Source organism: Calidris pugnax, unplaced genomic scaffold (genome assembly GCF_001431845.1).
Source record: "Calidris pugnax isolate Ruff unplaced genomic scaffold, ASM143184v1 scaffold25, whole genome shotgun sequence".
NCBI lineage: Eukaryota > Metazoa > Chordata > Aves > Charadriiformes > Scolopacidae > Calidris > Calidris pugnax.
In genome coordinates this window covers 8,293,899-8,313,632 of record NW_015090805.1, presented here as the reverse complement: position 1 = coordinate 8,313,632, position 19,734 = coordinate 8,293,899, and the positions used below count along the sequence as shown (strand labels likewise).

Genomic DNA, 19,734 nt, shown 5'->3' with positions numbered 1-19,734 from the left:
GTTAGTTGCTCATGTGTCAGCAAAAGTTGGGAAATAAAGTTTATATTTTATGTACCTATCTGAAAATGCAAAGTATTCCCCCATACTGACACAAGATGCCCCACCAATAAATAAGAGTTAAGGAAAAAAAGATAAAAGAAAAAAAAAGAATCAATATGAACTGAAAGATTAGAGATATAATATCACTGTTTCTTATCAAGCAAGTAGGAAAACAGAATAAGAAGAGATATTATGTGAAATTATCTGCCAAGAGTACTTATGGTATTTAGAGATACAAAGTCGATTGAAAGGAATCAAAAATCCATTGGGTACTTTGCAACATAAACAGATACAGCCAGTTGACACAAGACCTTAATAGGCCAGGAGATTTGCTCACTCCTTAAGGGTTTAAACTAGACAAAAGCTAAAACTGTTTAGCTAACCAGCTCCAGTCTTGAGTTTAATCTGGTATGGGCAGTCTTACTTCACATCAGACATCTGTAAAATATAAATCTAACTTAGATCTTATAGTCAAGTCTGCATCAAATGACAGGTTAGCCTGCTTTTCTTGTTGGAAATATAAACTGAAAAAAGATAAAAGTAAAAATCAATGTCAGAAGGTCAATGTCAGAATGTCAGAAGATTCGCAACTTCTGAGACAATTTCTTTGCCTTCGATAATTATTTCTTAACCTACTTTTACAAGGAAACTTGCTAAGTAAATGCCTTTCTTGAACAGCAGAATCCAGGTAATTTAAAAATCAATGTCAGAAGGTCAATGTCAGAATGTCAGAAGATTCGCAACTTCTGAGACAATTTCTTTGCCTTCGATAATTATTTCTTAACCTACTTTTACAAGGAAACTTGCTAAGTAAATGCCTTTCTTGAACAGCAGATACACCTGTTAACAGTCACATGCAACAACGGTGGAACTACCCTCGGCTAGCCAGCTGATAACCCCTACTGCCCAGCCAGCTGCTTCCAAATACTGGAATATTACCCTGACAGTGCAATATTATCCCTTCTTCTCCACAGTCAGGAAACTATTTTGAGTCTTTTTCATATTCTGGTAGTTTCCAGCTTTATTACTGCTGTTAAGTGTCCCCAAGACCTCTACACCTCTCTTGTTTTGGTCATATTAAGAGACAACCCTGCTGTCTGCCTATTTGAACATACATCTATTTTTTTCTATGAATTGGGCTAAAAAAAAATATATATAAAATTATTAAGTGTTTTTCTTCCTGTTCCACAAATGGAAGAGTACTCTAATTCAGAAAAAAGCATTGCTGTACTGGCAAGCAGACAAAACTAAAACCAGAGTGTTGTCTCTCATTTTACCATTTACGGCATTCTCACATAAAGCTGGAAAGAAAGAATACATGTTTTCACACAAAATTTGATTTATTACAAATATTCCTTTAATTGCTACGTGCTACTTCCCAAGAAACTCTAAAAATCTAAAATCTGAAACTTTCTTCAGACTTTGTTATTCCATGCTCTTTTTCTGTTTAAGTAAAAAGGCTACCATTTGGACTATTCCTTTTTCCAACAAACTGACAGTAACAGCATTATTACTATTTACTATTACTGCAGCAATTTAAAGTACACAGTAACATTATCAAAATAACGTCTATAAATATTTTTAAATAATTGCACCTGATAAAAAGAAAATATTATAATTAGTAATCTCCAACACTATTCTGTGAATAAACTCCAAACAAACCTCACTCCTACTGCTAGTCACTGTATTTGTATCACTGTCTCTTCAGGTCAGGTATTTGAATAAATCACTAAATGTTGCTATGTCCCAACCTTCCATATCTCTACATGGACAAAAGTGATAAGTAAAACATGCTGAGGATATAGATTTACAGAAGCACCACAGAAAATTGCTAAAGACAAAACAAAAAATAAAGTATTCTTAAGTGTGATAACATTTTTAGATACCTGTCCAGAATTTTTCTGATTGATAAGCTGGTCTCCTGCTATAAGGGCATCCCAGTTCTGTTGTCGTATTAGGTCCTTAACCTCCTCATTTGGAATATCTATGCGATAATTAAAGTCACCACACCAAAAGATATAGTCATGGGAAAAGAGCATCCTTCCCTGTAAAACAGAAGCATGCAATGAAGTTAAACCAACCAAGTGAAAAATGTACTACTTGTAGGTGCAGAAGTTCAGTTTTTAACTGTAAAATATGCATAATTTCTAGATAATGACAACAACTGAAGTATGTGTTAGTATTTAGTGTTCAGATGGTTAGAACAACATAGCCAACTGCATGGTATTCACACATATAGAATATGAAAGAAGTAACACTTCTTATGTAGTTTGCATTTCAAAAGAAACATGAATCATCAGAATTGAATTCTGAAATTCTTCATCTTTCTACTCCTGTTTTAGAAATCTGCTCTAAGATGATAACTGCTACCTGTGTCACAAAGAGCTTACAAAGAAGAACAGAACACTACCCTGGAATGTTGTGGCACAAAGTGCAAATTGAGGGCTTTATTATTTAGATTTAATTGAAGACTTTTCAGTTACATAGAATTTTCATGGCTAGTGAGAAACAGAAGGGCTCTGTTAGTTTAAGCAAAGCCTAGGGCTGTAGGTGGGAACTTATACTTTCATCTTTGTTTTGATTTTTCCATTGCCCTTAAGTAATCAAAGCAGATACACTGGAAGATCAAAACAGCAACATTTAGGAAACTGTTTCTGGGAACCATAAGAATACAGTACTTTCAAGAAAAACTGAAACATGACTGTGGGGACAAATTTAGAAACTAAAACGCCCTGTAAAATAAGATGTCAGACGCTTGCACAGTGCCATAGAAACTAACAAATGACAGTTTGACTACAAAATTTAAGACACTTAAGTCTCAAAGAAGCATTTTGTTGCACTGATAAAACTATCAAGTATTTACTTGGTGTTCGATAATCCTTTCTGAGAATATGGTACTGAACTTTACAATCCAACTTGACAAAAAAGACTAAACAAGAGGTTAAAATGAACTAGTAAAAATCATTCTTGTGTACTGAAAATAGTGCTGTTTCCCATGGATTTTTTTCTCATAATTTATTAACTCTGGTGCCTACAAAAGTCCTATTGCATGTCAGGAATCTGTAAGGTCTCTTTCATATGCTAAATCCTTGATACCTAATGCAAGTGAATTCATATTTCACCATCTCTACCCATTGCACTAGATCATATCCAGTCATTGCACTAGAAAGGTCTATTCTATGTGCAGTCATCTATTTTAAAAAAAGTTGTGGGAACTTAATTCTCTCCAAGACCTCTAACCCAAGGAAATTTCATTTCCATAGGAATCTGAGGAGGGGAAGAAAAATAAATAGAGCTTTTGGATGACACTGCTGGAGCTCAAAGGGCTTAACTTCTCATTCATTATGGAATTTGAACACTGTTGCTTACCATTGGAAAACTGAGCTTGCGAGCTATTTCTACGAAGTCTTCATTTCTCTCTTTAACTTGTGATTGCCCTGCAGCAAAATGACTGCAGACAAAGCAAAGACTGGATGTATGGAACAACATCCGAATTGCTACTGCACCTTTATTACCAGTGGCTCCTCCCATGCCAGTCTTTACAGTATCAACAGCAACATCCCTAAAAGAGTTAAACAACTATTAGAACTTCAAATACAATGGCACAGAAGTTAACAGCTTTAACTATGTCTGAGTATGACGTTAGGTTGGTAAGAGAACATTTGCACATTGTTCTTTCAGCAGTAAGGCCACGGGGCTATTTTAAAAATATGCCAACAGCTATTGAGCAGGTAACAATATAACACTTTGGCCTTTCAAGCTTTCCTGGCATTTAAAACCTAAGATAAAACTATTCAAGCAACCAGTTCCCCCGAATACGGAACTGCTCTTTTAGAGCTCCATATGCTTCCTAGCACACTTGCCTGTTAGCCTGTGATACAAAGCAAACCAAAGGTGACCCAACTTGGGCACAGCTGTGTGTTCACTGACCTGATAAAAGGAGCATGCTGGGGCCTGATGAACACAAAAAGGCAGACGCCCACCAACTGCTCAGAAGCCAGCAGCACGTACTTGTAATCTCTTGATATAGTCTTCTGCAGTTCAGCAGCCCAGAGCTTCTGATTGGTTGTGCTAGTAGCGAGATTAAAAAAATGCCAGTTTTAAAATAAGTCAAATGAAGCGGGTATCTAAACTGTTGACCTACTTGAATAAATTTCGTACAATAACCTTAATTAAACCTTGGGGTAGTAAGCCAAAGCCACATCGTGAATGGTACTCAAACACCTCCTAGCAGAGACACAGGCTATGGACTATCATGACATTATCATTACAAATCCAGTCTCATAAAATGCTGCCTCACTTTTCTCAACACCACAGACAGCGTTAGGACCCAGGGCTATTTTTCCTGTATTTCTGAGCTAGACTAGAGGAGGAAAACCTAAGAATTTTTCTAAGGAGTTACTTTCTAGCCCTAGATCTCAGTCAATATCACAGCACAACAGATCTCTGTGGTCTTAAATCTGGAACAAACCTCCTTGGAGACCTAAAGGACTACAGGTTTCAGAGGTAGTATTGGATAGAAATGAAAAATATCAGACCTGGAAACAGCATTAACTACACATAGCGTGAAATTAGGAGATGACAAACTGCCACTTTGTCCTCAAAACAAAAGCCTGGGCAAAACCAGCAGAAAATGTGCAAAACAGGGAGACAAAACAATGGACAAAGCAAATATAATCCTAGGACAACACAAAGATTTCATCACTGGTATCACCCACCACTGCTAAAAATATATTTTCATAACCTGAACTCCATGATAATATATTCATGTAATACATGGAATGATGGCTAAAACTGACAGTATAGAAGGAAGCCTTGCTTTATACAGGTCAAAATCTGATGCAACACACAAAGGCATACCAACAACACATGCTTTTGGAAGAATTTCACAGGACTCTCTCTTCACAGCAGTAGGAAGACAGAGATTGCAGGACACTATGACTGTTGGAGGTAAATTCCTTCAAAGTGTTAAATGAAGGAAAAAGTTGAGGGGCTGTGGAAGGTGCAATCCAAAATATGGCCAAGTACTGACTGTTTGGATCTTTGAGATTACATTATACATGATCTAAGTGATCACAGCTTTGCTGAGGAAAGCTGAGTTAAGTCTGCAATCCTGGCACAGAAACTGGCAAAGAGAACTGGAATACAGTCAAAAATTAACCCAGACTAATCCCAACCATAACAAAACAGGAGAAAAAAATTTAAGTATCATTTTACTCAAAAAATGTGATTATCAACTAAACTACTACTGTATAGGTTGTATTACCTACCTGGCATTCACAATGTTTCCTGCATTTAACTCCACCATTTCTTCAAATCCAATGGCAAATATGTCTACAGGCTTGTTTTTGCGATCTGCATTTAAATATTAAAAAAGCTATTTGTCATTCATAATTAAGAACCAAGACCTCATATATCTATTTTAATGTTTATGATCTAATTATGAAAATCAGAGTTTTCAAGAAAAAAAAAATATGACAGAATGCAAATCCTACCTTGGAATTCATGAATACCAGCTAACTTTGGTGCATCTAGAAGCCAGTCAGTGAGGGTCTGATTTCTAAAGGCAATACTGCGAAACTGCTTCCCTCCGTTGACGTTCCACGTCCCAACGCAGACTCTAATTTTTTTCGGCTTTGCATACTTATAAAAGTTTTCACACATACTCTTCAGCACTTTTACAGATGCTGCAAAAACATTTGAAAAGACATTATTTTTTATATAGAATGTTTCTTCAGAAAACTTGGCAATGAGATCTTTCCCTTAAAATAATGGCAACAAATCCATGCACAGACATATAGAAAGTTAAACTGTGAAAGCAAGATGAATGCAGCTTTTCACAAGGGAAAGTACATTTGCAGACATATTATTGTCTGGGTAGGATACCAACTGAATGAAAGACAGCTGTAGCTTGTTCAAAGTAATATATATATAAATAAATAATATATAAAAGAAACATAATTTCTCTGTTTTATAAATATCTGTCATTCTGTCACCCTGTCTGTGACTCTCTATGGAAACCATAATACTTCATACATGCCAACACAGAGATCCTCGTTTTCACAGTTTAGATTTATGAAATTTAATCTCCATTACAAAAACAAGTTACAGATATGATAATTTCTAGAAATGTAAAAATGACTGATACACTACATTTACTAAAATAGGTAAGGTCCATTATTTTATCATATTAAGAGTATGTCTGTGTAAGGCACAAATCTGGATTAATTTTAGGTCAGTTGAATTCCTAAAATTCTGCTTTAGTGAGGAAAGTAGGCTAAGATTCAAAACAATTAAACTCATTTCTTTGTCACACCAGCCTTTCTCTGTATCTTGTTTCTATCTGCCAGATGGGAGAGTAATGACCCATCTGTAAAGGGCATTGTGAGACAAACAAAAAAAGATTATTCAATGGTCAGACACCAGAGTTACAGAGATTTTAAAGTCCCTTCATAAATCAGCTGCATAATATACTCATACATATATATTTCTTAATGTAAACAAACAGATCTGATATTTTTTTTAAATTACACTCCTTTTTTTCTTGAATGTCAGTGAAATGAAAATTGCATCAGGTGTAAACAGTATTGTTTGCATTGTACTTTACCTAAGCGATATTAATGTACCTATTTTGAATACTCTCATGGTTATGGCTCTGTGAGAATCATATAAACAGTATTAGATATTCTTTCCTTCATTGTGTGCTGTCTTGCAAAATGATCAGCTACTGGGCACAATATTTTCATTCAAATCCCCCAAATAGGATGATTAGTGAGCTGCTGTCATCTTTTTAATTATTCTTTTTAAGTTTACCACCTTTAAATTCGCTACAGAATCTTGGCTACCTAATTAAAACAAAAAAACAGGGATTCTTTATCCCTTATGGCTTTGAAAAAAACTGGAAACAACAGGAGAAAACAGTGTATTGTATTTGCTGTTTGTGAACTCTTTGACTGCAGAACAAGTCAAATATCTATATATGGGCTAATCACATATAAAAGACAATGAACTGACTGGTGTCTCCATGGGGTACTAACAAGTAGATCATGGTTTCCATATCATAATCCAGGTAAATGAGGTCAAGAAAACAGCAAGGAGCCTACAGAACACTTTACACCTTCAGGTGAGAGCCAAATACTGAGTCTACTTCTGAATGTATCTACACACTAGGTAACAGTCAAGAAGCCCACCAAATGCCAGAAAAGCCTCCAAGGGCCAAGGACAGAAGTTACCCAAGCACCTGACCACTGAAGAGAAACCAGTCCATGAAATGCTGTAGCCACAATACATACAAGTAACCAAATCATCCAAAGGATTAGCTGAACCTGAGGAACCCAAAACAGAATCACAGACAGCTTTGAAGATCTGCACAGATCAGCCTTTGTGGTACACTGAGCAAGTTTAAAAGCAGAGTTTGGACTTTCATTCTCTCCAGTTCCTTCTTTTTCTTTCACAAATTTAGCAGTTTTCAGCTTAATTTTAAATAGTTACTCCAAATACCAAGTAGCTTTTAAGAAAAGTTTCAAAACTGAATTATTGCCTATTTAACTCCTGACACTGTCACAAACCCCAAATGTGAAAAATCTTACCAGGATAGAATCCAACTATAGAAGCGAACTGACAACATGCTTATTACAAACATGAAATCCATACCTGTAAACTAGCAAGCTTTTTAAATTGCAGAATGACTCTTTTTCTAGATTAAATAAATTAAAAAAAAAAAGGAATTGTCACCTCTTTCCCAGAATACTGAGCCAATTGTTTTTCAGAGCTCCTGAGGCTCCCACATACATTATTTTCCTACACATTTCAATATATTTATCTTTTCAACAAAATTGTGTCTCACACTGCAATGTTAAAAATCCAATCAATTATATTTTCTGTTATTTTGCAGCAAAAATACTGTAACTGCTGTTCGTACTAGGCAGGCAGACATTTGGAAATCACTCCTACAAAGAGAGTATTAATTTAGAATTCTGGGTGGGATATTCGCTGCAACTGAACTTGATTGAACTATTTTTCTACAACATCCAAATCACTATAGATATGTTTCAAAATATGCAATTTTTATCCAGATGAAACCCACAGTGAAATGTTACATCAGGAAGTTAAAAAATAGTTGACACATGATTCTTCATGAGTTATAATCTAGGCTATTATAGTCTAGATGGTAACACCATAAATGACAATGAGACTGTTTACTCCAGTAAAGTTTTAACATTGACAAAATGCCAGGGAAGCAATTATTTCAGGTGTATACTACCTGTGACCCAGATTTCATAATGTAAGTATCACCAAGAGTTAAGTATATACAGTAAAACACTAACAGCAAAAGCAAAGCTGAGATTAACATAAAGGGGAAAAAAATAAATTTAAAACTCAAAAATACAGATTATAGGTGAAATGGCTTTCCTGGGAGGGAGAAGAAAAAAAAAAATCTTTAAACACTTCAGATGTATTGGAAAAACAATCTAGCCAATAACAAATGCCTTCTTCCAAGGATCCTCCCCTGTCAATCTTCAGTACCTGGAGCTAGTGGCAACTACCTGAGCACACAGATTCTGTGCACAACTTAAGTATTCTCTTAAAATGGGAGACTTGTCTGAACAATTATTAAGAGCTTCCTTGTTTCTTTTCGTCCTCCTCTCCCTTCATCTTCCCAGGTATTAAGAACTTAATTTTTTCCTCTCACCCAGAAATCTGGTTTTACAGAACCTACCTCCAAGAGGTAGCACAATAAACCCTATTAAGGCAATAGCTCAGAAACAGACATTTAAATTTTCTAATTTTCTCAACACATAGTAAATTTTGAACATAGGAGCGTTAGGAATATTTTATTTTCTAAAATAGTTTCTGGAAACAAGGAGATAATGCAGTGTTGCACAGCTGACAAATACTCACAGTTCTCCCTTTAAAAATACGGAACATGTATCTATCACATCTCTCCAAATGGAGCAACTTCATGTGAATAGCTTAAGTTACAACAAAAAGGAGAATTTTCACTAAGAATCAGAAAATTTTGAATAAAAAGTTCAAAGGCATTATGTTGCTGACTTACAATGATAATAACGAAGAGGTTTCAGAAGGTTCTTAAACTGAAGAGATCTTTCATGCCGTTTCCCTCTGTCTGGCTCATCCCTACACATTCTTATTACTACCTAACACTTCTTCGTGTTGACTGTGTTGATGAATCCTCCAAAGTCAACCTCTTGTATTTTAAGCACCAACATCACAGACATTGGGCAAGATTTTACTGCAATGTCTCAAAGCAGAAGATTAGGGGTTAATTATAAAAGTTCCCTATTCAGGCCTTCTCTTCACCGGGACTTTTACCTAAAGAGATGCTCTAATACTTCCATTGTGTGTCATGTGCTGAGGTAGCTGTATCTCAGTGGTTTTGACTGTACTTTTGCTGCACAAAACACAAGTGCCAGCGTGTTATTTCAGATCATTCCAGTACAACGTTAACCTTTGCTGGGAGATATTACAAAATTCCATCTCATGCAAGAACACAAGCTGGTAGAGCCTTCTAATGGCAAATAAGATGAAGTTACAAATTGTACTGAAGAATTTTACCTCTTATCCTAAACAAAATGACAAAACAAAATAAACATAAAGCATTTATGTTTAAAATAAAGCATTTGCAAAAATAAACCCCAATGAATTGGTTGTCTCTTTCTGTAACTCACACCCAAGCACAACTGCAACATTTTTCACCCCTTACATTTTCACTTTTCTTCTATGAAAGAGCTTTTCTTGGATTAAGAGAGTTTAGGGCACAGGAATGCCAGATCCAAACACTATTAGGAAAATATGAGCCCACAACCAAATATTATGCAAACAGGCACAAGAAAAAAGCCAGAGAAGAACAATAACTGCTCAGATATTTACAGCTTAATTTACTATACTATACCTGATTGTAATGATTGCTCTGAAACTATGGATGCAGTAAGAAGGAAACAAGAAAAAAATTAGTCAAATAAGTAATTGGTTTTTAAATATGTGAGAGAACATGCTGTAATATACAATTTATTGCACATAACCATTTGCATCAGTTGAAGCACATATTTTATGCTGCAAAATCTAAAAAGTTCCACAACAATATTAACAAATTCTCTTTTCTTGCTTCATTAATAACAGATTTACATATGACGAAGTATCTCTCCAGTTAATTCACCACCTAGCAGACAGTGCAAAGACATCATGTTCAGTGAAGAGGGATTAATAATTCTCAGCTGACAGGAGCTGCAAATGTTGAAAGGACAGCTTGCGTTCACCGAGAAATTGAGAAGAAACAAAAACAATTTCCAACTTTTTTTGAGGTGAGGCTGATTTAGCAGGTTTCAGATATGGGAAAATTTACAATAACACAAAAACTGGTGGTAAAGAAATGAGAGGAAAACAGTCTTTCAGGTTCCACACAGGAAATATTGCACTGAAGCTTTGACACGTTTTTCTCATTCTAGGTTGAGAAGTGTCCGGGGGGAGCAGAAAAGGTAAGAATGTTATTAATCCCTAAAAATGGCAATAAACCCCCACTTAGGGCATTTGTGCCTGGTGTCTTGGAAAGACGACTCAAATTTAAGTTGCTTCTTTGCCCAAGAATTAGCTCTATTTTTTATATCGCAGGAGAGTAGCCTAAACACAGCTCTTCACCTTGCCCGCTTACTATTTCCCTGCCCATCAGACCTGCAGAACAGATGGGACATGACTCTAGTCCTGGGGACCATGTAGGCTACACTTCTGTTTGGGGATGCAGGATGCTGTGGCTCAGCTCCCTGTTAATAGATGAACCACCTTCCTGTAACCAGACAACCCAAGTCCCACATGGATACTCTGCCTAAGCAGAGTTTCTTATGGAAAACTCTCTGATATTGATGTTAGAATTCCACCCACAGCCTGACGAGCTTTTGTGATGCACATGTTCCTGGGAAAGACTCCTCACAAAAAAACATTTTGTGATGGAAAAATCATTGATCATGAATTTTCTGATAGCTCCTATTATATTAAATTTTCTTCCATTACCAACCCCTTTTGTTGCTCAGTACCTTAGAAACCAAAATGAAGATAAATACCAGCATTCTTAAGCTTGAGAACTTGGTGAGAACTTCTTCACTGATGTGACAGATCCAATTAAGAAAGACATTTAGCAAATAACTCCCCCTAATATTTTAATAAATCAGGATTTTTTCCCCCCAAAATTCAGTTACGATTAACGCTTGCTATAAATGGATTTAAAGAACTGAACAGAACATATCTAACATGTATCTACAGTAAAGTCCAGACAAATATGCTCCACAAATATTTACCTATTACTCCACCAGACATCAACAAAATATAAACAGTAAAGAAATTACTGCAGCATGTTAGTTTGGTAATATTAGTAAAGCAGAAGTAACTTTCATCTTTCAATCAGCCAACAGAACACAAAATAGCATTTATAATTTCCAACATTGCTTTGAAAACAGACTCCATAAAGCTTTCTTACACCAAATAGTTATCAGACAGATTAAAATCCTGAAAGACACATACCGCGTAAACTGCTGGTGGTTAAGAGAGCCCGTGCTTTATCTGCTAAATCACTATTTAGGGTATTTCCCAATAACAAAACATCAATGGCCTCCTGCTTGGAGCTATCAAAAAAGTTATTTTGAATCGTTCTGGTCACAGAACGAGCACCATCCTTCAGCTTTCCAGCCTGTTAGGGAGGAACACGTATAAAATATTTTATGTTGGACACTGCTTACAATAACATTAGCAATATTCAGTAATAAATTTGCAAACTGCATTAATGATTTTAACATGTAAGGCATTTCCCTTCTTTAAGCGTTAAATAAAGTCTTCTGAGCCTACTGTATTTTGTGTGCTTCCCCCCCAGCCCCCACCCCAAATGCTAAACAACACAGAAATACCTTCAAGGCGTATATAACCAGATTATTCCAGTTTAACTTATTTAAATTAAACAAAATACTGCGGGAAGGGGAATAATTTTTTCCCCTAAATCCTTGGTCCTCAAAAATTAAATTGATATAGTGCTATGTTTAGACTGTGATATGGGATTTTGGGCTTTTCCCCAAATAGTGAGAGATGAGCAAGCACGTGAGTCAAAATGTCATGATACATGAATTTGTATGTATATGCACATATGAACATATTAGTTCAGAATTCATGTTCTGAAATACCCATGTTAAAAAAAGGATAGCTTCAACTTACTAAGACCCCTTACTTTTTAAAATATCATGCCAGTCTCATGCAGTATCCCAGGAAAAACATATACAGTAATCTATAGCTACATACGTATGAAGGCCCTGTCCTTGCACACACTGCACACAAGTGGCACGACTGAACAGTGCTCCAAAAGAACAGTGTCCAGCTGCCTGAACTAAACAAGAATCACCAAGAGATGTACTGCTACTACAGATATTCTCTGTGGGTCAGACACCTAGAGGATAACGTAGTCAACAGGTCATGCAGTCTCATACTTAAGTCAAAAAACAGCAGTGTTAATCTGTGTACGCAGCATTGACAATGATTTCACAGAGACATTTTCTTAATTACAGAGTTTATTGTGTCTGAAGCACTTATGTGCATTTTGTCTGTGAGGTGTATGTAAACACATGCTATTACATTTACATGAAATATAGACTATAACCCATCAGGGATGCTGTATGGTATTATATTATTACAAAAAATCCTCAAAATTCACAGCTTGCATTGTTCATGAAAGTCTCTTAAATGCATAAGAAAAAAAGGCAAAAGCTTAAGAAAACTACAAACCCAACCTATCATTTAGATCTATGAACAGTACCAGACAAGAAAGAAACTATTATTTTGTCAAGGATAAGTAGCAGTAAATTGGGACCATGATTTTTGGAAGACAATGTGGATGAGGTGTTGGGGAGCATACTATTGCAATAGGATTTTAATAGGATGCTGCTCCCTTTCTGTCAGAAAATGTGTAACTTATGACATGATCCAAAAAAACACACTCACCATTCACATATCAGGCAATTAATTGAAAGGAACCCAGAGAAAGCAAAAGAAAGAGTAAGTAAGGAGTTAGATGTAACAAGTATTATAATACTTTAAAAAGGACTGTTTCTCAGTATAGAAACGCACATTAAGACATTGAAGGCTAAAATAGTTTTTCTCCTATTCTAAATTTCTGTATTTTTACTTCTAAGTTCTCTTGGACTCTGAAGAATCAAACTGACAAGCAAGAAATGGAAGCATTTCAAACATCAAACTTTTCATGTCAGAAAGGAGAATAAGAATTGCAACTTAAAAACTACATGTAAAAATGTATTATCAGAGTACTCAAGAAGGTATCAAGTAGTGACCTGGTCAAGTCTCATTGCAAGAATGGCAGTTATTATATGGCTTTGCAAGCATTAAAGATCCTCTTTGAATAGATTAAACTTCTATCAGGGATGCTGTGTTTGATTTATGAGATGCGATACTAATTAACAGTTATATTGGGGTAGGGATGCCTGGGACAACGATTGACTATTCTGTATTATTACAAAGACAGCAGAGCAAATATATTTGACAGATTAAATATGGAAGTGTAAATAAAATAAATGCATTTTACAAAGGAAAAAAAACTAAGTAGCCAAATGAATGGCAGAAAAGTATTAATTTAGGAAAAGAAACAAGTAAGGTTGAATGAGAAAGTCAGAAGGGGAGACACCCCATTAAATACTTACTGTAGTTTTCCTGATGGTCTGGGTGACATTTTTGTAAGAAAATAAAACTAAACATCTTTAACCAAATTCCACTCTATACTAAAATACAAGCAACTCCTGAATGAACAAATCTTGTATGTACCAATTAAGGGTAGAATAAGCACCGAGTCTATTTTACTTATTTTCTTATTATGTAGCTTACTGCAATGTTTTTTGTACATGTGCAGAGAAGGATCCTGATATGGTTTGAATGAACAAGTGATGGAAGAACAAAACAGTTGACTATGAGTACTAAGTACATAATATGGCATGAGAAGCTGTGCATTCCTGAATAAAAAGAATGGTACAAAAAGAAATTCTTGAAGGAACTAAGGGCAAAAATTGCTATGGTTGAAGATTTGTTTGTCTTGACAGATACCAACTGATAGAGAGAATTATGGAAACAAAAAAAAAAAGCAACATTGTTAGAAGAAAAATAAAAGACAGCATTAGAAAACCTGGACAACTCAGGCATCAAAACCAAAACAAGTTGATGAGAAACAGAGCATTATGCTGTCACGTAGTATGGAATTGTTACCACAATATTAGAAAGCAAGGTAGAAACAGAATTTGTTAGGTTTTTTGGTTTTGTTTTTTTTTTTCAGTAATCACAAAACTAAAAAGAAACAGCTTGAGGAACATGCACACAAAAACCCACCCAGCTGCAACCTGTTTAATTTTAACACTGTTAACAAATGCTAAAAGCATGAACAACAACGTCCAGCAAAACAGATTTTAAAACAAAGGAGATATAGTGAATGAAACTGAAACAATAGGAGATAGAGGAACAGAGAGAAAAATGAAATTATTCAAAGAAACTAAAACTGATTTGAATATACATTTTTCTGAACTATGATCAAAAGAAATAAAGGAGCCTCATCCTTTCCTACAGAATGGTGTTATCTGGGAGGCATGGGCATGGCTGAGAAAGGATGTACTGAAAAAGATCTGGTTGTCACCTTAATCAACCTTTTTATACTAATTTTTTTGTTTGGTTGGTCTTTTTAGGATTACCACAAAAGCACATTTTAAAAAAGAAAATCACTATTCACACTGAAGAGTGCTAAAGTTTTTAATAAAATGAACTTTACCTTAGCTTTTCCTTCAAGGGCTCCAGTTCCAGCATAAATTTTACTGACAGAATCACCATTCACAGACCACATGGATCGGAAAACTTCCTGAAAGCGAGTAACCAACTGAGGTTTCTCAGCTAATCCTAATACCTCCAGTTGTTTTGTTAGCATCTGCAACAGTTGAAGACAACATTTGTAAAAGAAAAATCTTTACATGTATTTCTTAAAAGGTACATCATATTTTTTCAGCATATATACACACAAAAAAATTTGGTTTATATGTATCTTTCTGAACAAACCAATGTCATGTCATGTTTGAAAGGTTGCATTGTACATGTAACTTTAGCACCAGCATTTCATTTTCTTATAAAGACAGGTAGTAACATAGGAAAAGAATTATGTAGTTGATTTGCAAATATTTTAATCTAAAAATTCACTAGTTACAAGGTAAGCTATATTTCTGATCCTCAAGTCCTTCTACTTAGATAATTTAGAATTAGAGCAATTCATAATCTTCCCAAAAAGTGTAATCCCAAACACACTGACCTCTAGTATCAAATGCAGCAGCAATAGAGCTCTGTGATCAGTGAAACAGCAATGGCTCTGTCATTCACTCTGTTTTCACGTGACACACTGCAATCTTTACCTCTTTACCCTTACAATCAATATACCTGAATTAATTTTCCACAATGCACACTCTATGTTAAATGCATTTAAATTGTATACATATATTATATATGAATTTATCATTTTACATTTAAATACATTACTTAAAGGTAGCATTATGCTCATGGATGCAGAATGGGACACTGGACCTTGTTTGAAATCATGGTTTATGGAATCATGACTATTTAAAAAAGTCAAGTAAGTTTCTAGTGATTGTGGCTACCAGCATAATAATGAAAATAAATTTAAATAAATAAATAAATAAGCTACTTTCAGGAGCTTTTAAAAATCTTTAAAACCTTGAGGTGGCAAGAAGGAAGAGTCTAAAATGCTGAACATAAAATGACATAAAGGCAAAATTCTGAAGGTTTGGCAACAGGAAGTTGCAACAGGAAACTTGTAGACAAAATTAACTAGAAATAAACAAGAAAAGAAGCTTCAGAAATTGGGTGCTTCATCTTGTAATTTAGGTGGTTATCCAGAGCTCAGTACTTGTTATATGCTACCATGTTAAAAAAGAATTTAGGTATCTCATTTAAATAGAATTTTAAAATTAAGTAGGCAGCTCATGAGGATTTATAATTTTCCTTCTTATTAATTAGTTTTATACTTTCAGCTCTCATATTCTAGCTGAAATCATTATTTAGCTCTCACAAAGGAAAAATTTGGCACACGTGGTCTAAAAAAAAAGATTATATTTAATCCAGTTCTTAAAAGGATAAGAAAGGAAAACAGAGCTGTAAAGCTAAGTTTGCCATATAAGTACTATACACATTAAGAGTGTATAAAGATTTGTTCTTATGCCATAGAAAACTACTGTATTATCAGGAAAATACAAGTGGCAATGTATCTTATGGCTCATTTAAGATAACCTAATTGCTTACCTAAAGTTTGCATTTCTATCTACAGTGAAATGTTAAACACCAGCAAACAGATTTAGGACCAGGAAAGGCTTTAAGGTAATCATTTGTCTCTCCTATGGTAAAGTCGATACACAAACTACAATAAACTGCAATAAAATGCACTGAGGCTTTCAAAACGTGCCGCTATTCTTTTTAACACACAGTGAACTAAAGAAAAGAATAAGAATTGTAAATTCCATCAGAATTAGTGTAACTATCAGGTACTAAGAGATATTCTTATTTTTCTAAATTTTAATAATTAAAAGGTGCGATCCCCTATGGTACACACAGAGCTGAAACAATGGAGAAAAAAATGTATTAGATCTCTTAAATTGTGTAGTATCTGCCACAGTATGTACAGATGTTGAAAATTAAGAGAAAAATTTTCAGAGTATTTGCATGAGGGTATTCTGTTTGACTAACACACCAACGAACTGGCAACTGTGCACTACATATTCCAGAATCAGAAATATTTGCTCTATAGTCACTGGATTTTGCAGTTGTCATAGAAATTCCTCCTACAGACACTATAACAAGAGCATTTTAATTAAATAAAATTCAGAAAACAAAAGAATAATCCTTTTACTTAGTTTGATGTTACAGCACCCATAATTTTTCATTTTTAAACATGACAAATATTTTATCTTTAGGAGTCAAACTCAGTTTATTAAGATGAGTGGAGCTGTCAAAAGTTTTTCAGAGCTACTCTCTTAGCCCAGTCAGTACTATTATACTCCGTCAATTCCTGTCAGGTTCATGATTTCAAGCTCCACTGCATGAGCCTGCAGCCTAGAACCTTGGTTTCAATATCAAGCCAATATGCTGAAGCACAGCCCTGCAGGAGGACTGAATCCCATGGTTAATTTCCAGCTTCTCAATGGGAGCGTGGCCAAAGCCTCAATCATGATGAACCTGTTTAGAAAGGCCTGCAGTGACAGGACGAGGGGAAATGGCTTCAAGCTGGAGGGGAACAGATTTAGACTGGAGATTAGGAGAGGGTTCTTCACTGTGAGGGTGGTGGAGCACTGGAACAGGTTGCCCAGGGAGGTGGTTGAGGCCCCTTCCCTGGAGATATTCAAGGAGAGGCTCAACGAGGCCCTGGGCAACCTGGGCTAGTTGGGAGTGTCCCTGCTGACTGCGGGGAGGTCGGACTAGATGGCCTTTGGAGGTCCCTTCTGGCCTGGGCAATTCTATGATTCTATAATATGGTCCCATAAAGAATTCACAGCACAGCGCCGTGAAGATGCGAACACCCAGCGCTGGCAGATGCACACTAATCCTATATGCTGAAGAACTTCATCTAATAAAGTAACTGTGAATGCAAGTGTTTTTGTGAAGGACTGCAACACTACTACCTCTTCTGGAATTGCAAGCCTGAACTTTAACAGAGAGAAGAAACTGACACCTAAAAAAGAATGAACATTTTTCATAATGCTGCATGACTACTGTTTAATTACAACTACTACACAATTACTGCTTCTCTAGCTACTAAAATCTGGAACAAGAAAAATACCACGCTATAAATCAAACTGCCATCTACAAAACATTTTTATTCATCTTGCATAGGGAAGGTAATGCTAATTTTACAGCCTAATTGCTACAGAAGCATCAGGAGCAGTTGTGTATCTGGACGCTGTTTTTCCTACCTCTAAGCCAAAGAAAGCCTGCACGCTGTTTGTTCTATCCAGACAGTCCAAGCAGTTTGTTCTGACAGTACCGCTTTGAGATCTGTGCCAAGGACAATGAGAGACAGAGAAAACAACTGAAATAACTCATTTAACACACATACCATCAACAAAGACAGGGACATCAAGATCTGAACCAGAACAGTAAATCAGGGTATTGTCAGTGCAATGTTACTGCCATCGCAAGTATGTTTATAAAGGCGTCAGCAATAGAGGGTTAGCTCCAACAACAACAGTGAATTTTGCAGCAGTGATCACTATACAAAACTAATTTATTTTCTGCAAATAACATGGTCTTTCTTCTTCAGTTTTTCTCAGTTCTCCTTGCTTTCTCAGTTAAAGTGTTACACAGGATTATGTTTTCTTTTCAAACAATCCAACTAACACGCTTCTCAAGAATCTCAGGGGGAAATAATAACACTTAGTTAAAACAAAAATGGAAAAAAAAATAGGACAGTTCTAGGATTTGTTTAACTAAACTAAAAGTAACAGGAATTTGTGATAAAACTAAAGCCAATTTCAACCCCTCATTACTTCATGAAAAATAAGCCTCTCCTCCTTAGTTCAACAGATGCTTGAGGTCCTCAGGCACTGTGAACTGCACCCCTTTCTTTGAGAGAAGCCCATTGACTCGTGCTATAAAGTTCTCAAGAAGGACCATATTAGGCAACATCCAAGTTTTTCTTGCCTGGCTATGAGTACAAAATTCTGATGGCTCTCCCAGTGATACACACTTATTCCTCACTTTCATCATTCCCACTATGCACTTTGTCCAACCAAGTCAGTAATGCTTCATCACATTTACTCAGAGATCTAAACATAAATTGTAAAAAGTTTTTCTCCAGGTTTATTTTTTTCATTACTATCTCTCTATTTGATTTGAAATACAAAGCAACTTGCTATCTATGAAAAAACACGGAAACCCCCTGGCATTCTCCAAAGGAAATGGTCCATAAATTTATAAAAATGGCCACTGTATCTTATTATTAACACAATTCTCCAAGATATCACAAGTCACAGCCTATTTTGCTTCCATTCTGTTCTCCATCAAGACCAAATGGTGTTCTCCCAACAGGAACAGTCACACTACTTTTAAAGCTTTTTTGGAGAATGGTTAGTGATGTTTTGAGGTGGAGATGCTACCTAAGCACCCTCCACTAAATCTAATCTTATTCACATCTACTAAAACCTGCCTCTGGGGGATTTACTCCCATGGCCAGGTTAGAGCACAGAGTGGCACAGGAACCCTCTTCTCCTCTCTCCTCTCACTGTACGTGGCACAATCCCCTCACTCAACAATTCTCTTTCTCATGGAGAACCTCACTCAGCAGTTTGCTCTGGTATTAATTAAAAGGAGGAAGGGTGTGGAAGGGAGAGGAGCAGGAATGTTGCCTATTTCTAGCCCTGCTTCCCTTTTCCTGCTGAGATAAGCAGAGCCTTTGCTCTAGGAAGAGAGGTGAGCAAATAGGGACAGAAGTACAAGTAGAGCAGGACTGGGAAGTACAGAGCAGGGCAGAAACCACGCATCCCATTCATACTTGGTGGAGAACTGAATCTCTCAAATGGGGATCCAAGTGCAAACAGATTTAGGAAAAGACTGCACCCAACACCAGCATTTACAACAAACAGAACACGGTATGCTCCA

At 35.9% G+C, this 19,734-nt stretch overlaps 1 protein-coding gene across 14 annotated transcripts in view; it reads right to left on the bottom strand.

The window, feature by feature from the left end:
* Positions 1-19,734, bottom strand: part of SYNJ1 (synaptojanin 1) — a 67,294-nt gene that overhangs the window by 25,914 nt on the left and 21,646 nt on the right. For 9 of the 14 annotated variants that reach the window (XM_014938138.1, XM_014938139.1, XM_014938140.1 and 6 more), the window contains exons 9-17: positions 18,051-18,132; positions 14,855-15,007; positions 11,572-11,737; positions 9,953-9,976; positions 5,535-5,726; positions 5,310-5,394; positions 3,970-4,110; positions 3,409-3,601; positions 1,926-2,084 (exon numbers count right to left, since the gene is read on the bottom strand). In XM_014938138.1, the coding sequence (XP_014793624.1) occupies positions 1,926-2,084; positions 3,409-3,601; positions 3,970-4,110; positions 5,310-5,394; positions 5,535-5,726; positions 9,953-9,976; positions 11,572-11,737; positions 14,855-15,007; positions 18,051-18,132 (1,195 nt within the window). The remainder of the gene's footprint in view (positions 1-1,925; positions 2,085-3,408; positions 3,602-3,969; positions 4,111-5,309; positions 5,395-5,534; positions 5,727-9,952; positions 9,977-11,571; positions 11,738-14,854; positions 15,008-18,050; positions 18,133-19,734) is intronic. The other 5 variants (XM_014938144.1, XM_014938134.1, XM_014938142.1 and 2 more) reach the window with 2 other exon arrangements.